Consider the following 14,155-nt stretch of genomic DNA (forward strand, 5'->3'; position numbering starts at 1 on the left):
ATCTACGTGGGCTGTGTTGCTGTTCTGGTTGGACCGAGACCTGCGCCGTGACGTAATGCCAATATTTTCACCTTTCAACAAAGAGTGAACGACATCATCTAGAAAGGTCATCTGAACCATAGAGGGATCAACATTTTGTGGTTCTAAAACCTGGTTTATTAGGAGAGAAAAATGTGCAATCAATTCATGTTTATCTTGAAAGGTCAATTTGACACAAGACTTTTATAGAAGAATAAATGCTGAGGTAGCATTCTTTCTTTTCAAAACTATGTAAGACTGTCAAGGGTCCATTCCTTAGTCTAAACTGGCAATCTTTTTGCTTGTTTTTAAAACAGCTCAGGAAGAATAATGCATAAACCTAGGAAAGTTATAAAGCAGTACTAAATATGAAATAAAATAAACAATTAATTTGATGTTTATTTCCATCCTCAAATTTTATATTAGTTGGCTGCGGAAAGGAAAAAAGTATCTTCTGAATTCTGCTCAAGCAGTCCAAGTTGTTTCTTGAATTAGTAAGGAAGGTAAATATTAAGTGCCACTATAATAAACATCTCAGTTTCCTTCATTAAAGGAAGGAATATATAGCTAACAGCACTATTTATTTATTTACTTACTTTATTTATATACCGCTTTTCTCAGGCCTCAGGCGACTCAAAGCGGTGAACAACATCGATTCAAAACATCACAGGACAATTGTGATGTATAGGGCAATTAAAAACAATTGTAACATAAATCATTAAACATCAGTTTAACAATCATTAGCGCCTCAACGGTAAAATCAGAATCCACTCATCATCCATTATTCCGTATTCCTATGTTCAATTACACTGATTAATCAAATGCTTGTTCGAACAGCCAGGTCTTCACTTTCCTCCGAAACGCCAGCAGGGAGGGGGCTGATCTGATATCTGCAGGCAGGGTGTTCCACAGCCAAGGTGCCACCACTGAGAAGGCCCTGTCTCTCGTCCCCTCCAAGTGTGCCTGTGATGCAGGCGGGACTGAGAGCAGGGCCTCCCCAGATGATCTTAGTGTCCTAGTCGGTTCATAGGAGGAGATGCATTCGGAGAGGTAAGTAGGGCCAGAACCGTTTAGGGCTTTATAGGCTAACGACAGCACTTTGAATTGTGCCCGGTAGCAAACTGGCAACCAGTGGAGCTGGCGCAACAGAGGAGTAGTATGCTCCCTGAGTGCCGCTCCTGTTAGCAACCTGGCTGCCGAAAGCTGGGCCATTTGAAGCTTCTGAGCAGTCTTCAAAGGCAACCCCACGTAGAGAGCGTTGCAGTACTCTATACGGGATGTAACCAGAGCGTGGACTACTGTGGCCAAGTCAGACTTCCCAAGGTATGGGCGCAGCTGGCACACAAGTTTTAATGTGTGAATGCTCCCCTGGTCAGTGCTGAAACCTGGGGTTCCAGGCTCAGTGACGAGTCAAAGATCACACCCAAGCTGCAAACCTGCGTCTTCAGGGGGAGTGTAACCCCGCCCAACACAGGCTGTAACCCCATGCCCTGTTCGGCCTTACGACTGACCAGGAGTACCTCTGTATTGTCTGGATTCAATTTCAATTTGTTCGCCCTCATCCAGACCGTTACAGCAGCCAAGCACCGGTTCAGAACCTGAACAGCCTCCTTAGTAGCAGGTGGAAAGGAGTGACAGAGTTGGACATCATCCGCGTACAGATGACACCGTACCCCGAAACTCCGGATGATCTCCCCCAGCGGCTTCATGTAGATGTTAAACAACATGGGAGACAATATTGATCCCTGTGGAACGCCACAAGACAATGGTTGTGGGGCAGAACAGGTGTCCCCCAGCAACACCTTCTGAGATCGACCCACTAGGAAGGACTGGAGCCACTGCAGAACAGTGCCTCCAAGGCCCATTCCTGCGAGGCGTCCCAGAAGGATACCGTGGTCGACGGTATCGAAGGCCGCTGAGAGGTCCAGCAGAACTAACAGGGACACACTCCCCCTGTCTAGCTCCCGGCGTAGATCATCCACTAAGGCGACCAAGACTGTTTCAGTTTCATGTCCAGGCCTAAAGCCAGACTGTTTTTCTTTTTTAAAAGGGAAAAATGAATCCTCATGGAAAACATTTAAACAATCACAGATTTTACTGGCTAGATAATGAGCAAATAAATGTTAAACCTATTTTGTAAATCTTTTGCCCTGGAAAATAAACAGAAATCAACATAAGCTCAACAATTACACACAGACATGACAATAGCTTCAGCATGCACATTTTAAAAAGACAAATATTTTCTAATAACGGAAGGAATATTTACCTGATCATTCATAACAATCATAGTGCGAGTGAACAAATCATGATGAGTAATTATACCAGTGAACCACTGGGTGGCAGAATCCTGTCTGTATACTTTCACCCTATAGCCATTTAAGGAATATGGACCTTTGGAAAAGAAAATCAAAACATTTTTGAGGATTAGTGCAAGAAAATTTTAGTCCAAGTTTGGTTTAGAAGTCCATGCAGCACAGATGCAATCTGATATTTAACACACACCCCTCCCCCCCCCCCCCCCGCGCACAACATGCAAAAAGCAACATCTTTAGTGACTTTAATACTACTATATTATTAATTAATAAACGAATACAAGTGCGGTATCTGATAAACTCTTCGAGATTCATATATCATGGCAATCCAACTCTAATTTCCAACAGGTTTGATGACAAATTGGTAAGCACGTGTTTAATTCTACCATTAATTTCAAAAAGACAGCAAGTTAATTTCATAACCTAAGTACACACTATGACCAGCCTTCCTAGACAGAAAAGATAAACATTCAATTCCACCACCAAGTGGCAAACCATTTTTCTATGTCTCATGATTTTGCTCAATATTACTCAATAAATGTGTAAGAAAACCCTGTAAAATATGGGGTTGGCAGAAGTCAACTGATGACTTGAAGGCATAAGCACACACAAATTAATCTTCCTAAACCCAGTGCACTCCTGGTTTATTGGTTTACAACTTTTATAACTGAATAAGAGGCTGGTGGGGATGAGGGACAGGGCCTTCTCAGTGGTGGCCCCTCGCCTGTGGAATTCACTCCCCTCCTCTCCTTCAGAAGGAAGCTGAAAACATGGATATGGGACCAGGCCTTTGGGTAATCTGGCAGACTGACAAGGTAATGACGACCAGAACTTGGAAAGGACTATTGTAATGCTGAATGGACTTACAGATTTTAGAACTCGGTAAACGTTGGCCACTAGATTGGCTTTTAATTATTATTATTTCAATTGATTGTTTTTAACTACTGTGGTTATTGCTGTTATCTAATTTATCTGTTGAATTATTGGCATCGAATTGTGCCGGTTGTAAGCTGCCCTGATTCCCCCCTTGGGGGTTGAGAAGGGCGGGGTAGAAGTGCCCAAAATAAAATAATAATAAATCTTTTATAGTGTAATACATATTGGTGGGGATGGGCTGACCGGTTGGGAAAGGGGAGGCCACAATGCAATAACAATTGACTGACATAACAATTAGTGTATGTACTTGAGTGTAAGTCAACCTGAATATAAGGCAAGGCATCTAATTTTACCACAAAAAAACTGGGAAAACTTATTGACTTGTGTAGAAGCCAAAGGTGGGAAATGCAGCAGCTACTGGTAAATTTCAAAATAAAAATAGATACTAATAAAATTACATTAACTGAGGCATCAGTAAGTTAAATGTTTTTGAATATTTACCATATTTCAAAGAAAAACAGTAAACTAACTCTTTAAGTGGAATAGCAGGGTAAAAAAAACAACAATATGGTATCAACAATAGCTTTAATAATAATAATAATAATAATAATAATAATAATAATAATATTTCATTTGTATCCCGCCCTATCTCCCCATGGGCACTCAGGCCGGCTTCCAACATAGTAACAGGCAAACATTCAAAGCCTATATAAACAATGCAGAGCTCAATATAGATCTATAATTATATATGGTATTTTCACATATGCATTCCCCTCTGAAACATTTGCAAATCCTCTCTCAATATATGTGCATTTCCCTCCTGCAATATTTGCAAGCCTTATATATCTATGTTTATATCTACATAGGCATCTGCATGTGTGGGTGTGTGTGCATTTTCTCTGCAATATCTGCAAATCCTATATATCTATCCGAGACCTACTTGCTTTTCGGAAAGCCTGTAAAACCTTTCTCTTCTGACAAGCTTTTGATGGGTGAATAACTCGGGACTATGTCTGTTCTTATTTTAATTGTATTTTAAAGTTAATTGTATTGTTTTAATCTACTGCTGTAAACCGCTCCGAGCCAAATTGGGAGTCAAATAAATAAAAATAAAATCTATCTATCTATCTATCTATCTATCTATCTATCTATCTATCTATCTATATTCTTATCTATCTAGATACATCTATATATATTTGTGTGTGCATTTCCTTCTATAATATTTGCAATCCCTATATACCTATATTCATATTGATCTATCTAGACATCTCTCTACATATAGATAATATATCTATATAGAATTTGCAAATACTTGCAAACATGTGAGAGGAAAATTCATATATAAAATTATGTATACACACACACACACATATATATATATACACACACACAGATATATAGGTACTAGGGCTGGGCGGTTTCGTTTCGTTAATTCGTAATTCGTTAATAATTCGTTAATTTTTTCAATTACAAAACGATAACGAACCATTCTGGAGCAATTTTTTTAAAAAACGAATTTTTAAATACGTTTTGTAAATGCTTCGTATTTCGTTATTGTATTCGTTTTGTTATTGTTCTGAGGTCGTTTCGTTATTATTTCCGCATGTCTGGGGCAAGTTTTTTGTTTAATTAGTGGAAAAAAAATTATAATATCACACCAACAGTCAACAACAGAGGGAGAGGGAAGCTTCAGAAGTTTTTGGAGGTTTTTTAGCGTATTTTGCGGTCGCGTCCACCATTAACGAATCGATTCGTTATTGTTTCGGAAATCGATCCGTTAATGTTTTGTAATTTTTTTCACATTTACGAAATTTCGTAAATATCGAACTTTTTAAAAGGAAAATTTTGTAATTATTTTAAATAACAAAACGCAAAACCCCCCAAAAAACGAATCGATTTTAGAAACAAATTTTTCCGTTGTTACCCAGGCCTAATAGGTACCTCTATCAACATCTATATCTATATAGTATTTGCAGAGACTTGCAAATATGTGAGGGGAAAATTCATAAATAAAAATAATGTGTACATATATAGATATACAGGTACATGAAAATCTCTAGAGATCTATATGTACATGGGCTTTTCAAAGATTTGCAAACATATGAGGGAAAAATTCATATATGAAATTAATGTATATAGATAGATACAGATATATAGGTACATAGGGATTTGCAAAGGCTTGCAGTGGGAAAAGCCTATATATATGTAGGAGAGATTAACAAATATTTCAAGGGAAAATGCTTTTATAAGATTAATTGATATTCCTGACTTTCAGGGGCTTCTCTCCCCCTCCTTTTCCTTTTCAAAACATTCCAGTCTGGGAGGAGAAGTAGAAAAGAAAACACACTGTTTAGGAAGGGGAAGATGAGAGAGAAATATATCATATATTGCAAGCAATGGCCTCAAGGCTCCAATGCCCAGCGTGACCCCATTATAAGCCAAGGGAGGTTTTTTCAGCCCATAAAAAGGCCCGAAAAACTTGGCTTAGAGATACAGTAAATAAAGAAGAGTTATCTCACAAGAAGGATAGAAAGACAGGTGTGTGTATCAAAAGGGAGTAGACTGTGAAGGTCAATGCTACTGAGAGAAATGATAAATCTATACCTATGAGATTGGGTTTAACTATTGTAATATAGTGATTTGAAAGCATAATGTGAGTCCTTTTATGGTATAATTACTATTTAGTCTAACAGGTATGACTACTGTATATACTCGTGTAGCAGCCTATTTTTTCAGCACATTTACATTGAAGAAGGTTAGAATAATAGTTTAATCAGAGTTGGGAAGTCTAATCTTAAATTACATCTTTATGTAAATATTCAAAAACATTTAACCTACCGATGCCTCAATTAATGTAATTTTATTGGTATCTATTTTTATTTTGAAATTTACCAGTAGATTTACCAGCATTTCCCACTCTCAGCTAATACCAGCATTTTACCAGCATTTCCCACCCTCAGCTTATACTCAAGTCAATACATTTTCCCAGTTTTTTTGTGGTAAAATTAGGTGCCTCGGCTTATATTCAGGTTGGCTTATACTCGAGTATATACAGTAAATGGAGATGGAGAGAAGTACACCTGCTAAGAAGGCATTAAGGAGATGGGTGGAAGAACAGTACCACAGGACAAAGGTTTTTAGCGTTTAGAAGGTTTCATAAAATTCAAAGCACTAAAAACAATGAATTAAACGTAACCTTTTAAACATTATAATTTTAAACATTATAATTATAACAAGTAAGTACTGGGTGGGAGAGTTGGCACTGGCTTTATACAGTCAGCTATTTACTTTTAGAAACTCACATGAGCCATGTGAGTTTGTCACAGCAAAAAGAAAGGCAAAATGTTTGTTATTGTTAATTTTGTCAAATCAATTTTGACTCCATAAATGAGAGACCTATGAGTCCCACTGTCATCAGGGCTGCTCAGGACTATGGCCTCCTTGAGTTTATCCATCCGTGATGTAGCCTACATATTTTCCTACTACCTTCCACCTTACCAAGCATTTTAATCTTTTCTAGCAAGTTAGGTCTGTTTAAGTTTAGAAATCTTGGATTATAGAGAAGTTCAAACTTGAGTATTTTAGGACTTATTTGCCCTTTTAGAAGCATGGTTTCTCCAATTTTTCCCCAGCACTACATTTCAAATGTGTTCACTTACAACCTATGTACCAATCAGATTTTCTCACTGGAAAGCCACACAAAAGGTCTATATTATTATCTTAATAGCGGTCACTTACAAAGCAACTACCACATGTATTGTGATGAAAAGTTATAAGGTATGGTCTCTAAATGACACTGGATAAAGGTATTTTTCAGCAAAATAGTTGTGTTCTCCTGTTATCTATGCTAGGTTGTCCCGTCCATTGTTAAAATAATTATCAATGGCTATACTTTTTGCATTTCAATTCTTCCATGTCCCACAGCCAAGAATCTGGATAAATATTTGCTCAGCAAGGCAACATTGCACACCAAAGTTGCAGTCAAGAAAAGCTTCTTTGACAAGCTACTAGATTCTTTTTGTTCTTAAAAACAACCTTTCCAAGGTCTGGGAAAGGATTATTTGGACATTATTTTAATATTATAAAGAAGTGATAAAACAAGAGTGTGAAGACATAAATCACAAATACAGACGACAAAAAAAAAACAAAAACTGATCTACGGCTATTTATGAAGTAAATAAACTATTTACTTCATAAATAGGTCCATAAACTATAGTGAAGCAAACTACAGTGCAGGCTATTTTATATATAAAGAGAGTTACATATTTACTTTCAATTATTTGTTGTTTATGAGTCTCCCACTCCATATACCTGACCGTTTCAACATCTAAATATGTTGAAGCATTAAAAATAAAATACAATAAACATGGCATTTCATATACCAAGTTTCTCTTTCCCACTACCCATACTTAACTATGGTAATTCAGACCCTGAACAGATGGGTGGTGGGTTATTTCAAGAAATGTCAAGTAACAGCTCGAAAAGATTCTGAATGATGCACTGTGCAAGTACAGATAACCCATTTGTGTGAGTCACAGAGGCCACAAAAAGTGTGGGTGTTTCATGGATTGCTATTGTAGAACTGCTGTTTCAATTCCTTTGCCGATGGGCTTCCCGGAAGTATTTGGCTGATCACTGTGGGAAACAGGATGCACTAGACAGATGTTGGCTCTGATTCATAGGGCTCTTGTTCTTAATGGGAAGCAGAACCACTGAAAAATAATATCAAGTCCCTGCAGAATATTCACTGCTGCAAATGTGTCATTACAGAATGATATTACAAGTAATTAAATTAGATATATCAACCTGGGTCAGGAAAGTTGAGGAAGCCCACTGCTCAAACTCAGTGTTTTCACTTTCAGCACATCAGTTCCTAATACTGAACTGTAAAATGATTTTTAAAACATACTACTCACTAGAAGGAATCTGATGGTTCAAAGTGACACAGAATAATTCATGGACCATATAATTAATGGCTGATGTTTGTACTTCCTCTGAACATGAGAAAAACCAAAGAATCACAACCAAGAGAACTGCTGAACTATTAAATCTTTATATTTTCTGTCTTGCTGCCAAAAAGGTGGCCCTAGTTACCACATTAAGAACAAGTATCAAAAGACCAAACTTTATCAAATTATGGAACCAGATCTTCATCTTTCTTTATAGTGCAACATTTTATTCAGTTCTATATTCATGTTTTTCAAAAATTACCTTGCATAAAAATCTCTTGCACCTTTTGTTCCTTTACCCAGATTTTTACTTCCTCCTGAAGTTGTGGGTTGTCCCTGAGAACTGGGTTTAAACTGTCTATGTCGTCCTAAAGAAAAAAAAAACAGCATAAAAAGTTACTTTCATAAGCAATTCAGCAGTATGATGAGAATACTACAATCTTCAACCACCCAAATTCAGTAGTGCATGATATTCCAAGTGTTTGACAGATATAATGCTTACTTGTAACTGTAATTGTTTGAGTGGTCATCTGTGAGCTAGCAATTGGATCTTAAACCTGTGCACAGCCACAACTGGAAAACTCCAGAACAACGTAGCAGAAAATGGAAAGCAAGAAAGGAAGCTGGACAGTGTGAATTCAAATATGACTCCTTAAAGCAACCCGTCTTTCCTTTTTTGTGGTCTCTGTAACACACAACTGTATCACCATGTTAACTTACTAGAGGAGGATTCATGTTACAGAAGAAAAGATGAAAACACAGTGTGTTCAAAAGGAGTATAATCCAAAAGATCACACCAAGTTTAAGAATTTGATCACTGAGACTAGATCGCTACCTGGCAGCCATCTTGGGTTAAGATTCCATGGAGAAAGGCACTAACAGAGCCAATTCTTTTTCTAGAATGACTACAGTTTCTAGTAGTTGGTGTTGGATACATTTATAAGCTATTGTTAAATGTCATGGTCAAGAACGGGGAGTCCAAATGCAAGCCTGGAGTCAAGGGATCTGACTAGATGGTGCACAATACACTCACACAATAAACCGATGCAATGGTGACCAGGAAATCTACATTGAAGGCAAGCAAATGAAAACTGCATGTGGCAAGCAGTTCGAAAAGATTGTTACTTGAGAGAAGGCAATAGAGACTATGTTTTGTTACAGGAAACACATTTTTTACAGATTAGTTTTGAGGCCACAAAGTGATTTTATGGAACAGAATGGCTCAGTATGATAGGTCTGAAGATGACAAAAAACACAGAATGGAAGAAAAATCACTCCATTGAGTTGCAGAATAAAGGAGATGATTTAAAGGAATTTACAGCTCAAGCTAAGATGATGTGTCTTGGAAAACATGGTTCCAGGTAAGGAACCTGACTTTTTTCTTCATGGACTCTGTGAATGCACACATATAGAGACTAGCAAGCTAAGATTTAGGTAGATGGGACACATGTCAAATCAACACCAGTCAAGTGAAAACAATAGTTTTTTTCCCTTTATTTTGCAGAAAGAGTGACATAACATATGAAGAGGAACGATTTCAGTGCAAGTAGAAAAAACAAGCAGGATGGGGTACCCAGTCCTGAAACAGCATTCCCATATAGGGAAGGCATCATGAGGTAGTACAATAGGAAGCACTCTAGGAAGTGTGGTGGGTCTGGGCACCTGTGACATCTGTTTAAACCATATAATCAATGCAAACTTTTTACCTGGGGTGTGTACTACATTGAGCCCCTGGAGTAAGAATGGGGAACAATAAACAAGTTCAAATAAACAGCTAGATGAAATGACGACTGTGTCTATTTACTGTGTTTTTTAGTTTTAGTCAGGCAATGCAGGGTGGGAAAATGGATCTCCCAAATGCAATGTCCCGACAGGATTTAGAACTGAGTCTGTAGTGGGACACAAATGTCATTAGGTTGGCCCAAATGGTCGCTTTGCAGATGGCATCCAGGGGGATTCCCTGGAGAAACACTGTAGATGTGGCAAGGCCCCTTGTGGCTCTGGGACGGACAGAGATGGGAGGGGAGCATCAAGCCAGTTGGTAACAAAGTTCGATGGCCAAGCCAATCCAATGGGACAAGTTTGGGAGGAGATAGGGTTTCCAAGTTTGTCCATGGCATAAGATATAAAAGTCTTGGGGACTTTCTTGTAGGGTGAGTCTTGTCCCTTTAAAAGTAGCACTCTCCTAACATCTAGGAGGTGAAGGCATTTTTCCAGTAGTGAGGGCAAAGACTGACCAATTTAGAAGGAAGGCATCTCCGAGGCATCCCTGGTTGACCTTTGGAAGGCGTCGTGCTGCATGCTGGGGAAGTTGAGCATTCTCTGGGGACATGAACAGGTCCGTCTCTGGCTATCCCCATTTGTTGAAGAGAGGGTGAAGCTGTACAGTCACTCATGGGATGAGGTGGTTGTCCTGTTGAGGGCATCAGCGAGGTTGGTTTGCTCTCCAGGAAGATGGGAAGCAGTTATTGTTATCAAGCAGCTGTTTTTAGTGGGAGTTGCAGAAGTTTCCTCAATCCTGTGCCTCCTTTGTTTACGTAATACATAGTCACTGTGTTGGCCGTGAAGACTTGCATGGATTTGTGGGATATAAAGCAGGAGAAGGCTCAAAGAACTTTGAAGACTGCCAGGAGTTCCAAGTAGTTTATGTGGTGAATTGCCCCATTTCGCGTCCATGGGTCCTGGATTGTCGGGCCGAGGTAGAACAGGAGGCCAAAGATGTAGGAGTTGGGGATTTGGGGCCAAATATTGAGGAGGAGGAAGAGGGCGAGGAAAACATACTGCCAGTTCCACTTCCACACTACCATATAACCTAGGATATCAAGGCAGAAAACCCCCACATTATCTGCTTTGAACTGAGTTATCTGAGGGCCCTTCCATACAGCCACATAACCCAGAATAGCAAAGCAAAAAAAAAAAAATCCCACAATATCTGCTTTAAACTGGGGGTTCTTCCAAACAGCCCTATATTCCAGAATATCAGGGCAGAAAATCCCACAATATCTGCTTTGAACTGGGTTATCTGAGGGCCCCTCCACACTGCCATATAACCCAAAATATCAAGGGAGATAATCCACAGTAGCTGCTTTGAATGGGGTTATCTGGGACCCCTTTCACACATCTGAATAAAATTCCCCATTATCTGCTTTGAACTGGAATATAGGCAGTGAGGGTTCAGATAATACAGTTCAAAGTTACAGAGGGACAGAGCGAGTTGTCTCCTAATCGCCCCCTGGTGGCCCTGCCAGCCTTAGTTCTCCCCTCTTCTGTCCCTCTGCAAGGGCACATTTGTACACCTAGAGGACAAACCGGACCTTCTGTTGTCCCAGGGAAACCAAGTTTGGTATCCAGACGTGTCCAGGGTGAACCTGACTACGTGGCGGGTACTGCCAGATGTTTGAACCCCCTGTCTGAGTTATTAAGTTCTGTGCTGGGGTATATAGAGGCCACTCACAGGGAATTGACTAAGAAGTTTTATGTATATAAATGGTCACGGTTCTCGAAGTTTGCCTTGGGGAAGGGAGTGGACCCTTCTCATGCCCCAATTTCATTGGTATTGGAATTTTTGGCCTCACTTTCCGAGGCGGGTATGTCTCTATCTTCTTTAAAATGCTACTTAGCGGCGATCTCGTGGTTTCAGAGGAAGGCCAATCTCCCTTCCTGTTTTTCTGACTCGCTTGTTAAGCTCTTCCTGAGGGGGGTTAATAATGTAAGACCTTCGGTAGCCCCCGTAGCCCCAGGTTGGGATTTAGAGCTAGTATTATCTTGACTCATGAGCCCCCCCCCCCTTGAGCCTTTGGCAACAATAGACGTTTCTTTCTTGCCGTGGAAGGTTGACATTTTGGTGGCCATAACCTCGGCTCACCGTGCTAACGAACTTTGTGCCTTGAGGTCTGATGCTCTGTACCTGAGGTTCCATAGGGACAAGGTTGTACTTCGTACGGACATTTCCTTTTTGCCTAAGGTAGCGTCACGTTTTCATTTGTCACAGGAGGTAGTTCTTTGGCGTTTTATGTTCACAGGACTGCGTTGTTCAGGAAGTCAACCAGACTGTTTGTCAAATACCGGAGGGATGCCAGGGGCCTTCCGGTTTCGCCCCAGCGTCTTTCTTCGTGGATTGTTTCTACAATCCGTTTGGCCTACCAGATGGCGCGCAGGGATCCTCCATCTCAGCTGAGAGGCCATTCCACGAGGGCAGTATCCACGTCGGTGGCTTTTATGAAGGGCGTTCCCTTGGATGCAGGCTGTCAAGCGGCGACCTGGTCATCTCCTCTCACCTTTGTGTCACACCACCAGATGGACATTGTGTCCAAGAGGGATGCGGAATTTGGAAGGGCAGTCCTCTTCTCAGTGGTGGCATGACGCCCACCATCCTTATTCATCAGCTTGTAAGTCTACCACATGTACGATTCACAGGGACCACGACAGGGAATTATAGGTTGCTTACCTGTAACTGTAGTTCCCTCAGTGGTCACCTGTGAATTCGTACAATCCCACCCATCCTCCCCTCTTGTCATGCCTCCTGTGTTCCAGGTGCTCTGCGGCGTAAGAGAACTGAGAGGCTGGGGCCCGCCCACTGGCTATTTATGGGGCCGGAGGGGAGTGGGCGGGGCCTGAATGAATCTATCATTTTATCTTTCTAGAAGGTTCCGAATTGCTCTGCGCAGGCGCAGGAAATACCACATGTACGAATTCACAGGTGACCACTCAGGGAACTACGGTTACAGATAAGCAACCTATAATTTTGCTTACTCAAAGCAAACAAATGATGAGCAGATCTTTGAAAAGAGTTTTAAAGAACAAGATCTATTAGCTGGCCTAATCTCATGACCTAGCAATTTTACAATTATCTTACTTTGGATTTAAGGAAGACTGTATATTATATCACAGAATCATGAAGTTGGAAAAGACCACAAGGGCTATCCAGTCCAATCCCCACCATACATCATCTCTCACATACATTCTCTGATCTAGCCAGGATAAAACTTAAATACAGAAGGCTTGAAATATTTTCTTCCATGTACTATATTAAGATCTTTTGAGAATCTCAATGCATATCAAAACTCACCTCCTGCTTTAATATATTCTAAATAACTAATGGAATATTTACTAAATGAGGTATTTGCATCAAGAGAGGTGGCATTGGTGCTTTTCCTTCTCCACGAAAAACTCTCAACTTATCCAGGGGTCATATAAAAATCCTTACTTTTGGTACTCAACTGATAAATGTAACTTAGGAGAAGGGGTGCATTTAGGTACTGAAAGAAGCTGCAGCACTTCAATTATGCATCTATTATTAAAAGTGAAGAAGAATAAAATGGGAGTATAGGAGCACTCATCCAATGAAGACTCTCCCTGTTTGGCCAACTCTGACATCAAACTATCCTCTGGTAGCATGTGTAAGACTGATCTACACCAGCGCAAAAGCTGAGGCCCAAAGAAGGACAAGAGAACTCAAGAACATCTGGTGGACCAAGAAGGCTGAAGAAATCCAACACCTGGCAGATACCCATGATGCTCAGGGATTTTTCAAAGCCACAAAGGTCATCTATGGACCAAGAAACCATGGCATACAGCCTCTCCGCTCATCAGATGCAACCAAACTCCTGAAGGACCAAAAATCAATTCCACTATGTTGGAAAGAAAACTACCAAAGCATCCTGAACCGCAGCTCCAATGTGGTTCTCATAAATCACGCAACAACAAACCAGGGATGAGCTTGCAGCACTGCCTAGTTTGGAAGAAGTCAGCAATGTCATCAGCCAACAAAAAATAACAAAGCCAGCGGACCTGATGGGATCCCTGCTGAAATCTTTAAAGATGGAGGACCTGAGCTGACACAACAACTCCACTGGGTCATAGAAAAAGTGTGGGTGACCGAGACAATCCCAGCAGATTTCAAGGGTGCCACCATCATCACTCTCTTCAAAAAAGGGGAAAGAATAGACTGTGGAAACTATTTTATTTATTTATTTATTGGGAGTGCTTCTACCCTGCCCT

At 40.2% G+C, this 14,155-nt stretch overlaps 1 protein-coding gene across 2 annotated transcripts in view; it reads right to left on the reverse strand.

Moving 5' to 3' along the window:
* Positions 1–14,155, reverse strand: part of JMJD1C (jumonji domain containing 1C) — a 214,613-nt gene that overhangs the window by 54,261 nt on the left and 146,197 nt on the right. For both annotated transcript variants that reach the window (XM_060768929.2, XM_060768928.2), the window contains exons 4-6: positions 8,418–8,523; positions 2,285–2,409; positions 7–150 (exon numbers count right to left, since the gene is read on the reverse strand). In XM_060768929.2, coding sequence (XP_060624912.2) covers positions 7–150; positions 2,285–2,409; positions 8,418–8,424 — 276 coding nt within the window. In that variant the 5' untranslated portion in view covers positions 8,425–8,523. The remainder of the gene's footprint in view (positions 1–6; positions 151–2,284; positions 2,410–8,417; positions 8,524–14,155) is intronic.

This window comes from Anolis sagrei, chromosome 3 (genome assembly GCF_037176765.1).
Source record: "Anolis sagrei isolate rAnoSag1 chromosome 3, rAnoSag1.mat, whole genome shotgun sequence".
NCBI lineage: Eukaryota > Metazoa > Chordata > Lepidosauria > Squamata > Dactyloidae > Anolis > Anolis sagrei.